Here is a 15,158-nt window from a genome sequence, read left to right as displayed (position 1 = left end):
TGATATATCCGGGCTAAGACCCGAAGGCAATTATGCGAGTTAATATATCCGGGCTAAGACCCGAAGGCAATTATGCGAGTTGATATATCCGGGCTAAGACCCGAAGGCAATTATGCGAGTTAATATGTCCGGGCTATGACCCGAAGGCAATTATGCGAGATGATATATCCGGGCTAAGACCCGAAGGCAATTATGCAAGTTGATATGTCCGGGTTAAGACCCGAAGGCAAATGTGTTTGCGGTTGTATTCGGTTAAATACCGAAGAAACTTGGGTTTGAATGTGAGCGTTTTGTGCTGTAACTAATTCAATAAATATGCTCGACCAACCCGAACGATAAGGTATGTTGCATGTGCATTGGAAAAGTCGATTCGTTTTAAATAGTATTCGTGCGATCGGCTAACGAATTTTCGGCTTTTAGAAAGGTTGATACTTTGTGTATATATGTTGATGGAGTGTGAAGTAAGTATGATTATGAGAATGTGTGTTAATAAAGTGACTTAGTTAGTTATGTGAATGTAATACTGTAGTCAAAGCCGATTTCATTACTTGAGACTTACTAAGCTTAAAATGCTTACCCGGTTGCTTTGGCTCTCTGTTTTATAGATTTTGTTCGTTAGCTATCGGATTCGGGATCAGCGAAGTCGAAGTCATCTACACTATCAAGCTCTTTTGGTACTCTTTTAGTTGAACTCTGGATATGGCATGTATAGGATTACCCCCTGTTGTTTAAGTTCTTTTGTGATGTATGTGTGTAAAGCCATGCGAAAATGGCTTGTAGATGTGGAGTATGGCATTAGACCATTTGTGTTTATGTATGTATATATATATGGTTTCACGATGTGACTATGGATTGAAATGGAAGTGTTGGGCTAATGATCAGCCATTGGAATGGCTAAATATGATCACATGTGGACCTATGTATGGTAAAACCCTAGTTGGTCCATGGTAACCACAAAATAGGTAAAGTTTATCTTGAAAACAGATTTTGACAGCAACAGTGGTGTAGAATTGAAAAATCACATAAATTCGTAGGAGTGGAATTAAATAGTGAATAAATTATGTAATCGAACCTTGATGAATCTACTTTCATATGGAAGTAACGAAACAATTATAGGAACAGTACAGAAAGAGATATTCGGGTTCTTGTGGAACAGGGCCAGAACAGTTTCTGGATTCACTGATCCGCCTTTGGAAATTCACTATAAATTGACCAGAGATAATTAGGGGTCATACCATATATGTATGGATTCCTCTCTGAGTCTAGTTTCCATAGAAACAAACGGCATTAGTATTGAAGCCCTGTGCAGAGAGATATCCCAGTCGTAATGGGAAAAGGTCAGTGTAGTCGACCCCTGTAACATGAGAGACTTTGACTAATAAACTGTACTAATGGGCCCGACCAAAAATTCTAGAAAAAAATATATAGGTGGGGACATGAGTCTAGTTTCAGGGAAAAATCACAAAACTGATTTTCGAGTTGTGAAACTCAAGATATGATTTTTGAAGCGACTAGTACTCAGACTGGGCAGTGTCTGGAAAAAAAAAATTTTTAAAAGTCTGTCAACACCTCGTATTCGACTCCGGTGACGGTCTCGGGTTCGGGGTGTTACAATTAGTGTGAAAGCAGTTGCTTCAAGTGCATGTCCCTAAAAGGAAGTAGGAAGATCAACATGACTCATCATTGATCAAACCATGTATATATTCAATTTCTTCTTTCAAAAACTCCATTCCATTGTGGATTACTAGAAGGTTTAAGTTGTGAGACAATCTCACATTCCTTCAAAATTCATCAAACTCTAAGCTTATGTATTCTCCTCCTTGATCTGATCGAAGTGCCTTAATACTTTTACCTAGTTGGTTTTGTACTTCATTTTTAAATTCCTTGAACTTTTCACAGGCTTCAGATTTATGATGCATAAGATAAATATATCCATATCAACTGAGGTCATTAGTGAAAGTAATAAAGTATTGAAAACCTCGTTCAGCTTGTGTGTTCATTGGTCTACATACATCACTACGTATGAAGCCCAATAAATCACTAGCTCACTCACTTTTACTATTAAAAGGATTTTTGGTCATTTTAAGCAACAAGTAAGACTAACATATATCCAATTGTTCAAAAAACAAAAGAGTCCAAAATTTCAGCTTTTCGGAGCTTTGATATGTGTTTCTCACTTATATGGCCCAATCGACAATGCAAAAGATATTTTTGATTAGAGTCATATTTTTTTTATTTTTTAGTATTTATGTTATAAATGAGTCTATCTTGATCTAAAATGTAGAGGCCATTTACTAATTGTGCTGAACCATAGAAAACATTATCGCGATAAAATGAACAACAATTATTCTTAATAATGATCTCAAAACTATTTTTGTCTAAACAAGAAATTGAAATAATGTTTCTAGTCAAACTTGGTACAAAATAACAATCCTCCAAAGTTACATCAAGTCCACTAGGCAATGATAAAATATGTTTTCTTATAGCTAATGCAGCAACTCTTGCTCCATTTCAAACTCGTAAGTCCACATGTCCTCTAGCCAAATTCCTACTTCTTTGTAATCCATATACAAAGGTACTAATATGAGAACCACATCCGATATCCAAAACCCTTGAAGTAGATGTTCATAAATTAATATCAATAACATAAATACCTAAACTGGACACTCTATTTTTTTTTACCTTCTTGACCTCTTCAAGATAGGCAGGGCAGTTCCTCTTCCAATGTCCAATCTTACCACAATGGAAACATTTTCCTTCTTTAGCAATTCCTCATTTAGGTTTCAATGCAGCTTTTCTTCTGTTGGGTTTGTCGTTGCCATTGTCCTTGGGCTTTGGCTTAACCTTTCCTTTACCATTGTTCTTGCGGACCATCAAAATGGGTTTAGGCCCGACCCTTTTCATGTTACTTTCAGCAGTTCGTAACATGTTGAGTAACTGTGGAAAAGTCTTATTAATCTTATTCATGTTGAAATTAAGGAAAAATTAGCTAAAACTATCCGGCAACAATTGTAGGATGACATCGGTGGCCAACTCCACACCTAAAAGGAATCCTAGTTTTTCAAGGCTTTCAATATAGCCTATCATCTTTAGAACATGAGTTCCCACAGGAGATCCCTCCACCATTTTGCATTGAAATAGAGCTGTAAAGGTCTCGTACCTTTCTTGACGTGCTTTCCCTTTATATAATTCCTTGAAATGTTGGATCATATCATAGGCAATCATATCCTCATGTTGCTTTTGAAGCTTAGGAGTCGTGGTGGCAAGCATTAGACATCCTATGTCTAACATGTTATCAAGATGCTTCTTATAAGCATCCATGTTAGCTTTAGAGGCATTAGTGACTGGTTCAAAAGGAACGAGTTCTTTAATGACATATAATTTTCGTTCTTGTTTAAAGACAATCCTCAAGTTACGGAACCAGTCAAGGAAGTTCAAGTCATTCAACTTGTCTTTCTCAAGGACAGATCGAAATGATAAAAAGTTTGTGTTGTTTGCCATAATAAATCTACAATAATAATAAAATATGCTCATTAGTACATTTACCAAGTTTAATAAAATCATTGAAAAGGACTTTATTAAATGATGATTCCACTATTTTATTCAAAATTAATAACTCTCATATTTTAATTTTAGAAAGACTTTCTCTAAAGTTTTCTAGTGGGTAAGGATTCATATTTCACCTCTTATTAAGTAAGCTTTGGCTTTACTCTCAAGATTATGGTTATTTAGGTAAGTAACACTTGTTAATTACATCACATGTAACTCCTCTATTTTGTGAACAACTCTTGTTCCAATCATCTCATGATTATCCAAAACTCTTGCCTCTAGGTATCTAATCCTATGAGAGTAACCTAGTTAAGTTATTAACCAATATTATAACCAGCGAATATCACTTGTTTATTCTTCGCGTTTGACCAAGATAGATACATGTACTTCACTTTAGCAAAACCCACATTGTATCGATCGAGGCTTTAACGAGGGTAAATATTGGGAGGCAATCTTAAATTAATATTTTATTGAGGCGTTTTAAATTAAATTAATCTCACCATTAGCATTAAAAATTTGTTCATCTTAATCCTTTAATTGATCTTATCAATGTCCTATAACATGCATGCTAATATATCATCCATTGTATCATATACAACAAAAATATAAAGCAGTAAATAAATGCAATGATTATAGCCCATAAAACTAAGGTGGTTCTTCCCAAGCCAATGGCAGAACCGAAAGGAATCCTAAAGGTGTATGTCACTTCTCAAGCTTCTTTTCCACTTTAGGTAGCCCAACATTCTTTTCCTCTCATCCACAGTAGCTTGTACAATTTACAATTATAAAAACTCATTTTACATTCGAGGTAGTAAGATGAGAAGAGAAATACAAAAGAAATATAGAAAGGCACGACATGCAGGCCGTATTTATAAAATTACAGCCTTTGCAATTAACAAATTAAATTGATTATCGAGATATAAACATGTATTTCCAAAAACTATGCATATCAAATATAGTATATAATATATCATACGTTTTATTTAGTGGCTTGTTAATGTGAATTACCAAATTTTCCCTTCAATTAATTTTGCCTACGCATAGAGGTCAAGGGGCGGATCCCCCTTCGGGGGTCCCACTATAACACCCCTAACTCATATCCAATTATAGTAAAAATAGATTATAGTATTACAAAGCATTATAGTAAAAACGTAACTTTAAAACGTACATTTAAATTCTCAACATAAACATACCAATCATCATTCATATACATGCATAATGTCCTTTAATCGAGCCCTCAAGGCAAAAACACTTTAGAAACGATTCAGGACTAAAACGAGAACATTATGAGCATTTAAGAAAAAGTTGGAAAAATTGAACTGTTGTGACTCACACGGCTAAGACACACGCCCATGTCTCAGGCCATGTAACAATCGAAATAGGGACACACAGTCGTGTCCTAGCCTGTGTCCATACCCGTGTAACTCTCTGAGTTAGATTACATGGTCAAGCCAAACACCCACGTATCAGGCCGTGTAGCACTCGAAATGGCCTCACACACCTGTGTGCCAAGTCATGTACTAGTCCGTGTAACTGCCTAACTTGAATGCCTTTAAAACCTACAGAGGACACACGGCTGTGGCGTATAGCCATGTGCCACACACAGCTGAGGCACACGCTCGTATCTCAGGCTGTGTGGACATTAAATTGGCCAAATTTAAGTCATTTCCATCACCAACCCAAACATGTACCTACAAGCATTTTGTTCCCAAATTCAAGGCATCAAAGCATACCAATTCATGCATGAAACAACCAATTCAATAAACCATAAATCCATCCAACCAATATGCCAACAAGGCACCTCAAATGCATTCAACCATATCTTACCTAAACATGTCAAAAACCTATCACAAATCAAGCATTATATCACATTACTTACTAAGCTACTACACATAGCATAATTGAAGCATTCATACAACAACACTTTGCACCAAAAATCTTTGTACATCTACTACTTTCAAAAAAGCTTACCTAGTTATGCACACAAGTTCAAATACCATTCACTATCAAATTTTAATATTTATATATTCACCAAAATATCGTATTACTAAGGACCTTTCCTAATACATGCCACTTTAATCAACTACAACAATGATGATGATAATAGATTCATTTGTTATCAACTACAAATTTTCAAAGCAACAATTCCAAGAGTCTTACAAAATCAAATCAAACTAATAAGGACAAGAGAGCTTAGTAAGTTCGATAATAGATTCATTTGTTATCAACTACAAATTTTCAAATGGATGTTAACTTTTAATACACCAGCACAAAGCCTGAATAACACTGACACAAAGCCTACTAGGCACAGAGCCTAAATAACACCGGCATAAAGCCTGCTAGGCACAACGCCTAAATAACACCGGCACAAAGCCTGAATAACATCACCATAAGCCTGCTAGGCAGAAAGCATGAATAACATTATACTTCTATTTCTTTAAACATATTTCTTAATGGAATTCAAGGATTATTCACTAATTAGGTATTCAATTCAACTAAAAGTAAGCATATAACGAACTTACAGGACTAGATTGTAGTAATTGCAAAACATAGGAACTACTCTGAAATCTTTCCATTTCTACGATCGTCAACCCGTTCGTGATCTAAAACAATAGTTTCATTCAATTGATTACTTCTATATATCAATTTAATCCATAATTCATTTTATGAAAAATTACTATTTTACCCCTAGCATTTTAACTTTTCACAATTTACTCCTTAAGCTCATAAATTAAAATAAAAAACATTTAAATCCCCATTCAAGCTAAACAAATTTATTAGGGACTTATATCAACCCAAATAAACCCTTATCTCATAAATTTAACATAAATTTTACCATATTTACTAATCAATCCCTAAATATAAAATCAGCAAAATTCACTTAACAAAACTTGTTTATTCAACGAAAATGATTCATTATCTAGCATTAAACATAAAAAACCATTCAAGAACATTCATGGCATCGCCCTCAACTTTTAACAATTTTACAAATTAATCCTCGAGATAGAGATTAAACTAAAATGACTTCAAAAATATAAAAATTATTAAAAACGGGTCAAAATTACATACCATACACACGAGGATTGCTTGGCCGAATACCCCCTTCCTCCAATGGTGTTTTTAGGTTTTCTAATTAGCAAAAGATAAAGATGACAATGATTTCTTATCTTTTTTTATTTAATATTCTTTTTAATTATTAAATAACTAATTTAACCTTTTTAAAACCATTAAAATTTCAATAAAACCATGTCATGTATATCCACTTACTACTTAAATGGTCTAATTGCCATTTAAATATTTTAATTTAAGTTTCCATAGCTATTTGACTCCTTTAGCTATTAGAACTCAATTTTTACACTTTTTACGCTTTAATCCTCTTTACCTAATTAATCATGCAAACATCGAAATTTCATACTGAATTTTTAATACTACCTTACTAGCATCCCATAGACATTAAAATAATAATAAAATACTAATTTACTCATTGGATTTGCGGTCCCAAAACCACAATTCCATTTTCACTAAAAATGGGCTATTACACCCACACACCAGTTATGTGAGCGACAATGCTACTGACCGGTCAGTGGCAGACCTTGGCGAAATTTTAAAGCTACACTCAAATCTCTCTGAAAAATCATTACTTTTTGATAACTTTTATCAAAACAGAATAATATTTTTTTAAAAAATTGATCTGAGCTGCTTCTTATTAGAACAGTTTTTGTTCCTTTTTCGAATATAATGAACAAGTTAACAACTAACTTCAAATGAAAAAAACCCCACTGCCCCAAAATAGATTCATTAACACTTAACAAACCATATGCAAGATCCAATAGGCTTTAAAATCAATGATTAACACTTAATCATCGATTGAGAGGAACAAATACTCACAAAGGTTTAACAAATTAAACATGCACGTTTTTAACAACAGATAACAAATATCAAATGTTCATAAAAATATATTGATTAAACATATCAAATAACAAGTATGTTATACAATTGCATCAACCAATAAATTTAATCTCGAATCTGTATCGTACAAGTGGCTTTAATACCACTGTTGGATCCCTAGTACGCCCCATGGCGTAGCGAAAATATTATTTTGGTGATCGTCAACAAGGATCCATGTACGAGGAACAAATCAAGTTGAAACAAGAGTTGAAAATATACCTTTCAAAACACTGAAAAGCGATGGATGATGTTGTTGATGAGATCCCTTTCGGAAATGTCGATTCCAAGTCATAACAATAATGTCTCAACCTCCACGTAACCCACCCAATCAAAGAACGAACAAAAAAAATTCTCTTCAACTTTTTCAAAGAGAGATTTCAAGAATGTATCCTAGACCTCTTTATTTTGTTTTTTTTTTTTTGTAACTCTAAAACACCAAGGGATCCATTTCCTTTTATTTAATTTGATATCATATATCAGAAAATAAAAACGGGATTATTCCCTTATTATTAATGAAATAAATAGAAAGTTAGGAAAAAGATTATATTCTTTCCAAAAGAATATAATTTTCCATGTCCTTTTATATTTTTACAGAAATTATTATAATTGTTTATATTAATAATTTCGGTAAAATATATAATTAATATTTTGTACTAATCAAATTCATATATTAATTTTATTTGTTTTCTCTTTTTTTGTACAAGTTTGTACATATAATGTGTTTTATATTTAACTATCGAATTAAATTAATTTAAATTCATCTGACAACTAAATTGCAATACCAGATGTATTTGGATTCTATTTGCTTTAACTATAGGGTGTGACCCTATAGGCTCTTGTAATGTTGGTAGTAATACTAGAACGTTTCTAACATTACAAGCAATGGGTGGCATATAGCAGTATATCATTGTTATCCAAGTTACTTGAAATCATGATTCGACATAACCTTTCGGTGATAATCTTGTCATGTATTATATTCTTCTATCCTTAAAATCTAGATTGGACATAAGTCATGGAATAGTCACACTTGTATAGTCCAATCTCATATTTCTTGATTTTTTTTTAGTAGACTACAATAAACAAATAAGTGTGAAATCTCATATCAACTTATTCAAGCATGACCATGCATTTCTAGTCTCACTCCATCAAAAGGCCTTCGATATTGCTCCCATTATGTAGGAGGGATAAATCATATCTTGATCAACCATATCACACTAATAGGTTGTGGTATATCCAACATTAGTCTTTATAGTACAACCTGTTACGATATACGTTTGATTGTATCAAAATATACGACTCACAATGTTGAGACAATGATAATCTCAAGTCTGAGGATCGCTATATAGTCACATAATTATAATAAAATGACATAAAAAAATAATTACAAACTAACATTATAAACTCAAACTTGATTTCTGAAATGAAAAACAATTATTCTTGATTTTCAATCTTAATTTCTAATAACTAAAGGGATCCAAGCTTGAGACTTTTGCAACTGTTTAGAACTTAAGATTTCTTCCAGATAACTTTAACAACACAATTTTTTTCTCTCTTGGTTTGTTTCAAAAAAAAAAAAGAAAAAAACCAACCAAAGATTTTTTTAGGCGGGGAAGCAGATGTTAAAATGCTAATCGGTGTTGCCTTCGTAGTTGGCGATACCATTCAATTTTTCTTTGTTTGTTACAGGCACGCATGCAGGTGGCAAAAAGTGATGTCGCAACCCTATATGGCGATTCTGGCATTTTTATACTAGAATATACAGTAAGCTAAAAGGGAAAATTGAGAGGGAAATTAAAAAAATTTGTATCGCCAATTAAGGTAATAACACCAATTAAAAAAATTAGTTAGTTGGAATAATTGATGAATAATGGTTATACTTTTGGGAGTGCTGTTGCCGGACAAGGCGATAAAAAAATTTACTATTCAAAACAATCAATTCTCGTAGATTATATGTAAAGTACCTTATTTTCATAATTATTTTTTATATTATTACTGTAAAAAATTTAATCAAATTATGTTAATAATTAAAGCATAATAAAAAATAAAAATAAAACTTACTCATTTCTCTCATGTTAAAAAGGAAAACATCACGCATCCACTTGTTAATAGAAAAAAAATATTATTGCCAAATTTGAATCATTTAAGGCATTCATACCTAAACTTTCATCTCATTTAAGGCATTCATAAAAAGGTATAAAACTTATCTACTAAAATCTTTTCTCACTCTTTTGGGCAAAGAAAACAAAATCTTTTCACATTTTATACTCAAACAATGCAATCATGCATTCATATGGAGACACTTGGAAGGCTATAAATATCTGCAACATTTTTATGTTTATACTGATTCATATGAAGTTATAAACCCGTTAATTATCCAATTATTATTTTTAAAGAATAAGTTTTTTAATCAATATCATCTTAACTGGGGTCAAAACTTAACACGGTTTTATTTGTAACATCGATTTAATTAAAAGAAAAAAGAAAAAGGGTTGATTTGGAACAAACTTAATAAGGAAGCGATCCAGGAGTCATGATTGGGAAAATTTCAACTATTCCCTGTTTCCTTTTCCGCCATTTTCTCTCTCTCTCTCTCTCTCTCGCTCTCTTTGCTTTTCCACTTCTTTCTTTCTTCTTTTTTCTTTCTAATACTCTACTTTTCCCTTTTAATTATTGCAATTGACCACTATTTTCTTTTCCAGTTTTACTCCACCATTAAAAAAGTAATTAAAATACAATACAATATACAATAATTTAAACATAATATAAACATTTCCAATTAAATAATACAACTTATTTATATATTAAATTTTGAATTGACTTTTTCAATGGACTTCACACACAACTGGTTCATTACTCCATCGGCTACCCCACTACAAAACATGTAAATAAATACAAATTAAAGCATCCATTTGTCTTGTAGGTGGTAGTCTTTATATAAAAAAAGATTATGAAAATAAAAGACCAATGAGAAAAGATCAAAGATCAATGAAGGAAGAGAGCCAAAAAATGCAATCCCCTTGCCTAGAAGAGGTTTCACAAGGATGCCTCCATGGCTGCTGTCCCTCTCCTTTCCTCAACCAACATGAGCCTCAAACCAAAGCTTCGAAACCCCGAAACTCTTCGGCAGCTTGCCGCCGTGACCTTGCGTCTAAAACTACTTCTTCTATTTTCCCCAACACCCAATTCACCAACCATGAATCTCTTCCATCTATGCAAGACTCATTTGCCGAATTCACCAAGGCTTACCCTCAGTATTCGGATACCTATCGAGTTGACCAAATACGATCACGAGAGTATTACCATCTCTCCTTCTCCGACCATACTTGCCTTGATTATCTTGGCATTGGTCTCTTCTCCTATTCACAGTTACAAAAACAGGAGTGCCCAAAATATCGAATTGCCTCATCTTCCTTCCCTGTGCCCCCAGAATCGCCTCCTCCGGTTTTGGATATTCCCTTCTTTGGGGTGTCTTACAAACCAGGAAATCTCAAGACACAATTACTTCATGGTGGAGTGGCATCAGAGTTCGAATCTGTTATCAGGAAGAGGATAATGAGTTTTCTTAATGTTTCAGAAAATGATTACTCCATGGTTTTCACAGCAAACAAGACATCAGCTTTCAAGCTAGTTGCAGAGTCTTATCCTTTCCAGTCTAATAGGAAGCTTTTAACAGTCTATGATTATGAGAGTGAAGCAATTGAAGCGATGTCCAATAGTTCTGAGAAAAATGGGGCCAAAGTTATGTCTGCAGAATTCTCATGGCCTAGGCTGAGACTTCAGTCATCAAAGCTGAGAAACATGTTAGTAAGCAAGGAGAAGAAAAAAAAGAAGAAAAGAAGAGGTCTTTTTGTGTTCCCACTTCATTCCAGGATGACTGGAGCTAGATATCCTTATCTCTGGATGAGCATCGCGGAGGAAAACGGATGGCATGTGTTAATAGATTCATGTGCGTTGGGACCAAAAGACATGGACAGCTTTGGCCTTTCACTTTTTCGTCCAGATTTCCTTATCAGCTCTTTCTACAAGGTTTTTGGAGAAAACCCTTCAGGATTTGCTTGTCTCTTCGCCAAGAAATCAACCATTCCAGTTCTGGAAACTTCATCAACTTCAGGGATTATAGGCCTCATCCCTTCTCAGAAGCTATTCCGAGCAGTGACTGAATCTCCAGGAACCGACACTGAAGTTGAATACTTAGCTTCACAGTCTGGAAGAATTGAAAAAGGGAAAACAACTTACGAGATTCAACATGAAGAAATTGTAGAAAAACTAAAAGGGATTGAAATGAGTGAAGTGTCAGAATCAGACAAGGGTATTGAGATGGAGTGTAGGGGCTTAGATGAAGTGGATTCATTAGGATTGGTAACAATTAGCAATAGAGCAAGGTGCCTCATCAATTGGCTTGTGAGTGCTCTATTGAAACTCCAGCATCCCAACACAAATGGGACTCCCCTGGTTAGAATATATGGCCCAAAAGTAAAATTTGATCGAGGACCAGCAATCGCATTCAATGTATTCGATTGGAAAGGAGAAAAAATCGAGCCGGTCCTTGTACAGAAGCTAGCGGATCGGAGCAATATTTCCCTCAGCTATGGGTTCCTGCACCACATATGGTTTGCAGACAAGTATCAAGAAGAGAAGGAAAAAGTGATTGAGAGGAGAAATAATGAAGCCGATGGAAATAAAGGAAAAGACAAAAGTGATATGGGAATAGCTGTTGTTACTGCTGCATTGGGGTTCTTAGCTAATTTTCAAGACATTTATAAGCTTTGGGCATTCATTGCCCAGTTTCTTGATGCAGATTTTGTGGAAAAGGAACGGTGGAGGTACACTTCTCTAAATCAAAAAACTATTGAAGTTCTCTAAATTCAATTTTTCTTTGATAGCCAAAGGAATCTGTATTGCCACAAAAATGATATTACATAAAACATGTAGTTCCATTTCATTATTTTATTTTTGTATGCACAAGAATACCATTACATAGTATGATAATTAACATACTGGATTATAGTTTCTCTGTCTGTGTCCCAAAATACGTCCTCTGTCTTTCTGTTTTTATATATTTATACTCTCCTTCTTTAGGTCGTAACTAGTAGTCTATTCTTTAACAAGGATCAGTACATATTGTGAGGATCAAGGACACTAGCTTCCTATTTATCAGGAACTTGCTTCCTCACCCAGGTTGACCAATTGCTTTTGAAGATTTTGTGATATTACACACACACACACACACAAAAAAAACACCTATTACGTATCTTGTAACACGAATTACAAATAACAGTCAAAATACGACAAATTTAGTAGGATGAAAGTAGCATTCGTTTTGAAAAATAAAAGAGATAGGAGCGTTCAAAGATCAAACTTAAAAATGGTGTTAACTAAAAATTTAGAATATAAATCTTTTATCATTTTATTCATCACAAAGCTTATCTTATTTATTATAAACTAGTATAGTCCATACACACTTCGCGTTGAATTGATCATCTGTTTGTGTCAAATTATAGAGAAAAATTTAAAGTTTAAAATATATTTAAGTTATGTACATACTTTGTATATTTGAAATTTAGTTTCAGTACTTTTATTTTCAAGAATTTAATTTATCTATTTGTTGGATTTAAAAATTCACTCTCAAATTATTTATAACCATATTAAATTTTAATAAAAAAGATAACGATATTAACAATTTGAGTTAATTAATAGCACACTATAAATATAAAGACCAAATTATTAAAAATTAAGGAGAAGAATTAAATATTAAATTTAAGCATAATAAAAAAACTAAAGTTTAATAAATTTATATAATGTAAAATAAAATTATGCATCCACTTGTCAATAAAAAATTATGGGTAAATCACCTTAGTTGATCACTCAATTTTTAGTACACTTTCATTTCGATCATCCAAAATGAAATCCTTACAATTTGGTCACCCAACTTTTAGTTCACTTTCATTGTGGCCACCCAAAAAATATTTTTTTAAGTATTGATTGGCGTAAAATAAATCAAGGATTAGAGTGAAAATGTAACACCCCTAACCCGTCTCCGTCGCCAGATTAGGGTCACGGAGTATTACGATAACATTTCAAACATTTAACATTTCATACAATTAAATATGCAACCATAATTACCATTAAGCAATCACATACCATTCATAAGTTAGTATACATATACGAACCTTAAAACAAGTCTACGAGGCCTTAAAAATAGATTGAAAATATTCTAGGGTCAATTCAAAAACAATTGAAAAAGTTGGGAAAATTTGAAAAAAAGTTTAGGTAACAGAGGACACACGGCCATGTGGCCCGGCAATGTGCCACAACTCAGGCCGTGTGGACATTCGAAGTCTAGACACACGACCGTGTCCCAACCTGTGTGTCTACCCGTGTAAGAATTGATGTTGGGTCACACGACCATGTCACTGGCTGTGTCTAAGATCGTGTAACTAACTGTTTTTAAGACACACGGTCGTGTCGCAGGCCGTGTGAAACCTAAAAACCTAAGGACAGTAAGACATGCAGCCGTGTGGATAGACCATGCGTGCCATACGGTCGTGTGGCAGCCCGTGTGTACCACAAATTACTTCAAAAACAAGGTAAATTTTTCACCTAACTTGTTAACCAAACCATGTCTAAAACCATACCAAATTCATGACCAAAAACACTTTCACACAAGTCCAAACATACGAAATACCTACAATTTAAGTGCCTAACCAATGTACCCTTATTGACACCACAATTCAATAATCATTCAATTAGTACAAATCTTACTCTTTTATGCATCTAATCCATACAATTCATGAACCAAATTTCAACTCAATAAGTTATGCCATACATTTCTCAAAAGCCCATTTCATTGAAACATATAGCGTTCAACATATACACAAGCAATTTCAATCATTGCAAAAACATGATCCAAACACATATCCATCATATCTATATATGTATGCTTACCAATAATCACATGTTTAAAAGATTCAACTTCTAGGACATATTACAGTCATTCATAACTATACACTAAAAGTCTAAGACCCCAAAATAACATCCTAGGTACATGCCAAAATGTAAAGCGAGCATCACCGATATTGAGTCCGAGATTTGATCGTTGGATGCTGAGTCATCAATCACAAAAATAGTACCTAACCTGCATATAAGGAAACAATCTATATTAAGTAATCTAATCATCCGAAAAGCCTCAAATAAATTTGGTGTTCCATAGTTTCATCATCCATAGCATATTTAGTTCTATTTATAAAATTTACCGCTCAATTCAACTAGGTATTTTATACATCTTCCATAATAGCTTTCCTACACCAACCTTCTATAGTGAAGTAATTTTACTTTGTCGATTTAAGTCATTCAAAGAATGACACCCCGTGCCTTAATGGTTAAACCGTAACTAACTTTACGCCTAGAGCTAGTCAGATGAATAGACAAATATAAAGAGTGTGCCCAACACTAGTCAGATAAATTGAGAGAAGTTGCACTCAGCACTAGTCGGATAACCGACGATGGTTCTACTCAGCACTAGTAAGGTGAACTAACAGATGTTGCACCCAGCACTAGTCAGATAACCGACAATGGTTGTGCCCAGCACTGGTCAAATGAACTGACAAAAGTTGAGCCTAGCGCTAGTCGAATAACTAACGATAGTTGTGCCTAGCACTAGT

The 15,158-nt window shown here is 33.8% G+C and overlaps 1 protein-coding gene across 1 annotated transcript; it reads left to right on the top strand.

The window, feature by feature from the left end:
• Positions 1-10,362: 10,362 nt before the first annotated feature.
• LOC107957160 (molybdenum cofactor sulfurase) lies at positions 10,363-12,507 on the top strand. The gene has a single exon (XM_016892605.2). It carries the CDS (start codon positions 10,462-10,464, stop codon positions 12,358-12,360), a length of 1,899 nt encoding a protein of 632 aa, XP_016748094.1. The 5' UTR covers positions 10,363-10,461; the 3' UTR covers positions 12,361-12,507.
• The last annotated feature ends 2,651 nt before the right edge of the window (positions 12,508-15,158 follow it).

The sequence above is a fragment of the Gossypium hirsutum genome, chromosome D09 (assembly GCF_007990345.1).
Source record: "Gossypium hirsutum isolate 1008001.06 chromosome D09, Gossypium_hirsutum_v2.1, whole genome shotgun sequence".
Classification (NCBI taxonomy): Eukaryota; Viridiplantae; Streptophyta; class Magnoliopsida; order Malvales; family Malvaceae; genus Gossypium; species Gossypium hirsutum.
Note: the sequence above shows the minus strand (reverse complement) of the source record. Positions and strands in the feature narration are given on the sequence as shown.

What these genes read in the sequence shown, in the direction of transcription:
- LOC107957160 (XM_016892605.2), top strand. Translation starts at nt 10,462, where the DNA reads ATGAGAAAAGATCAAAGATCAATGAAGGAAGAGAGCCAAAAAATGCAA.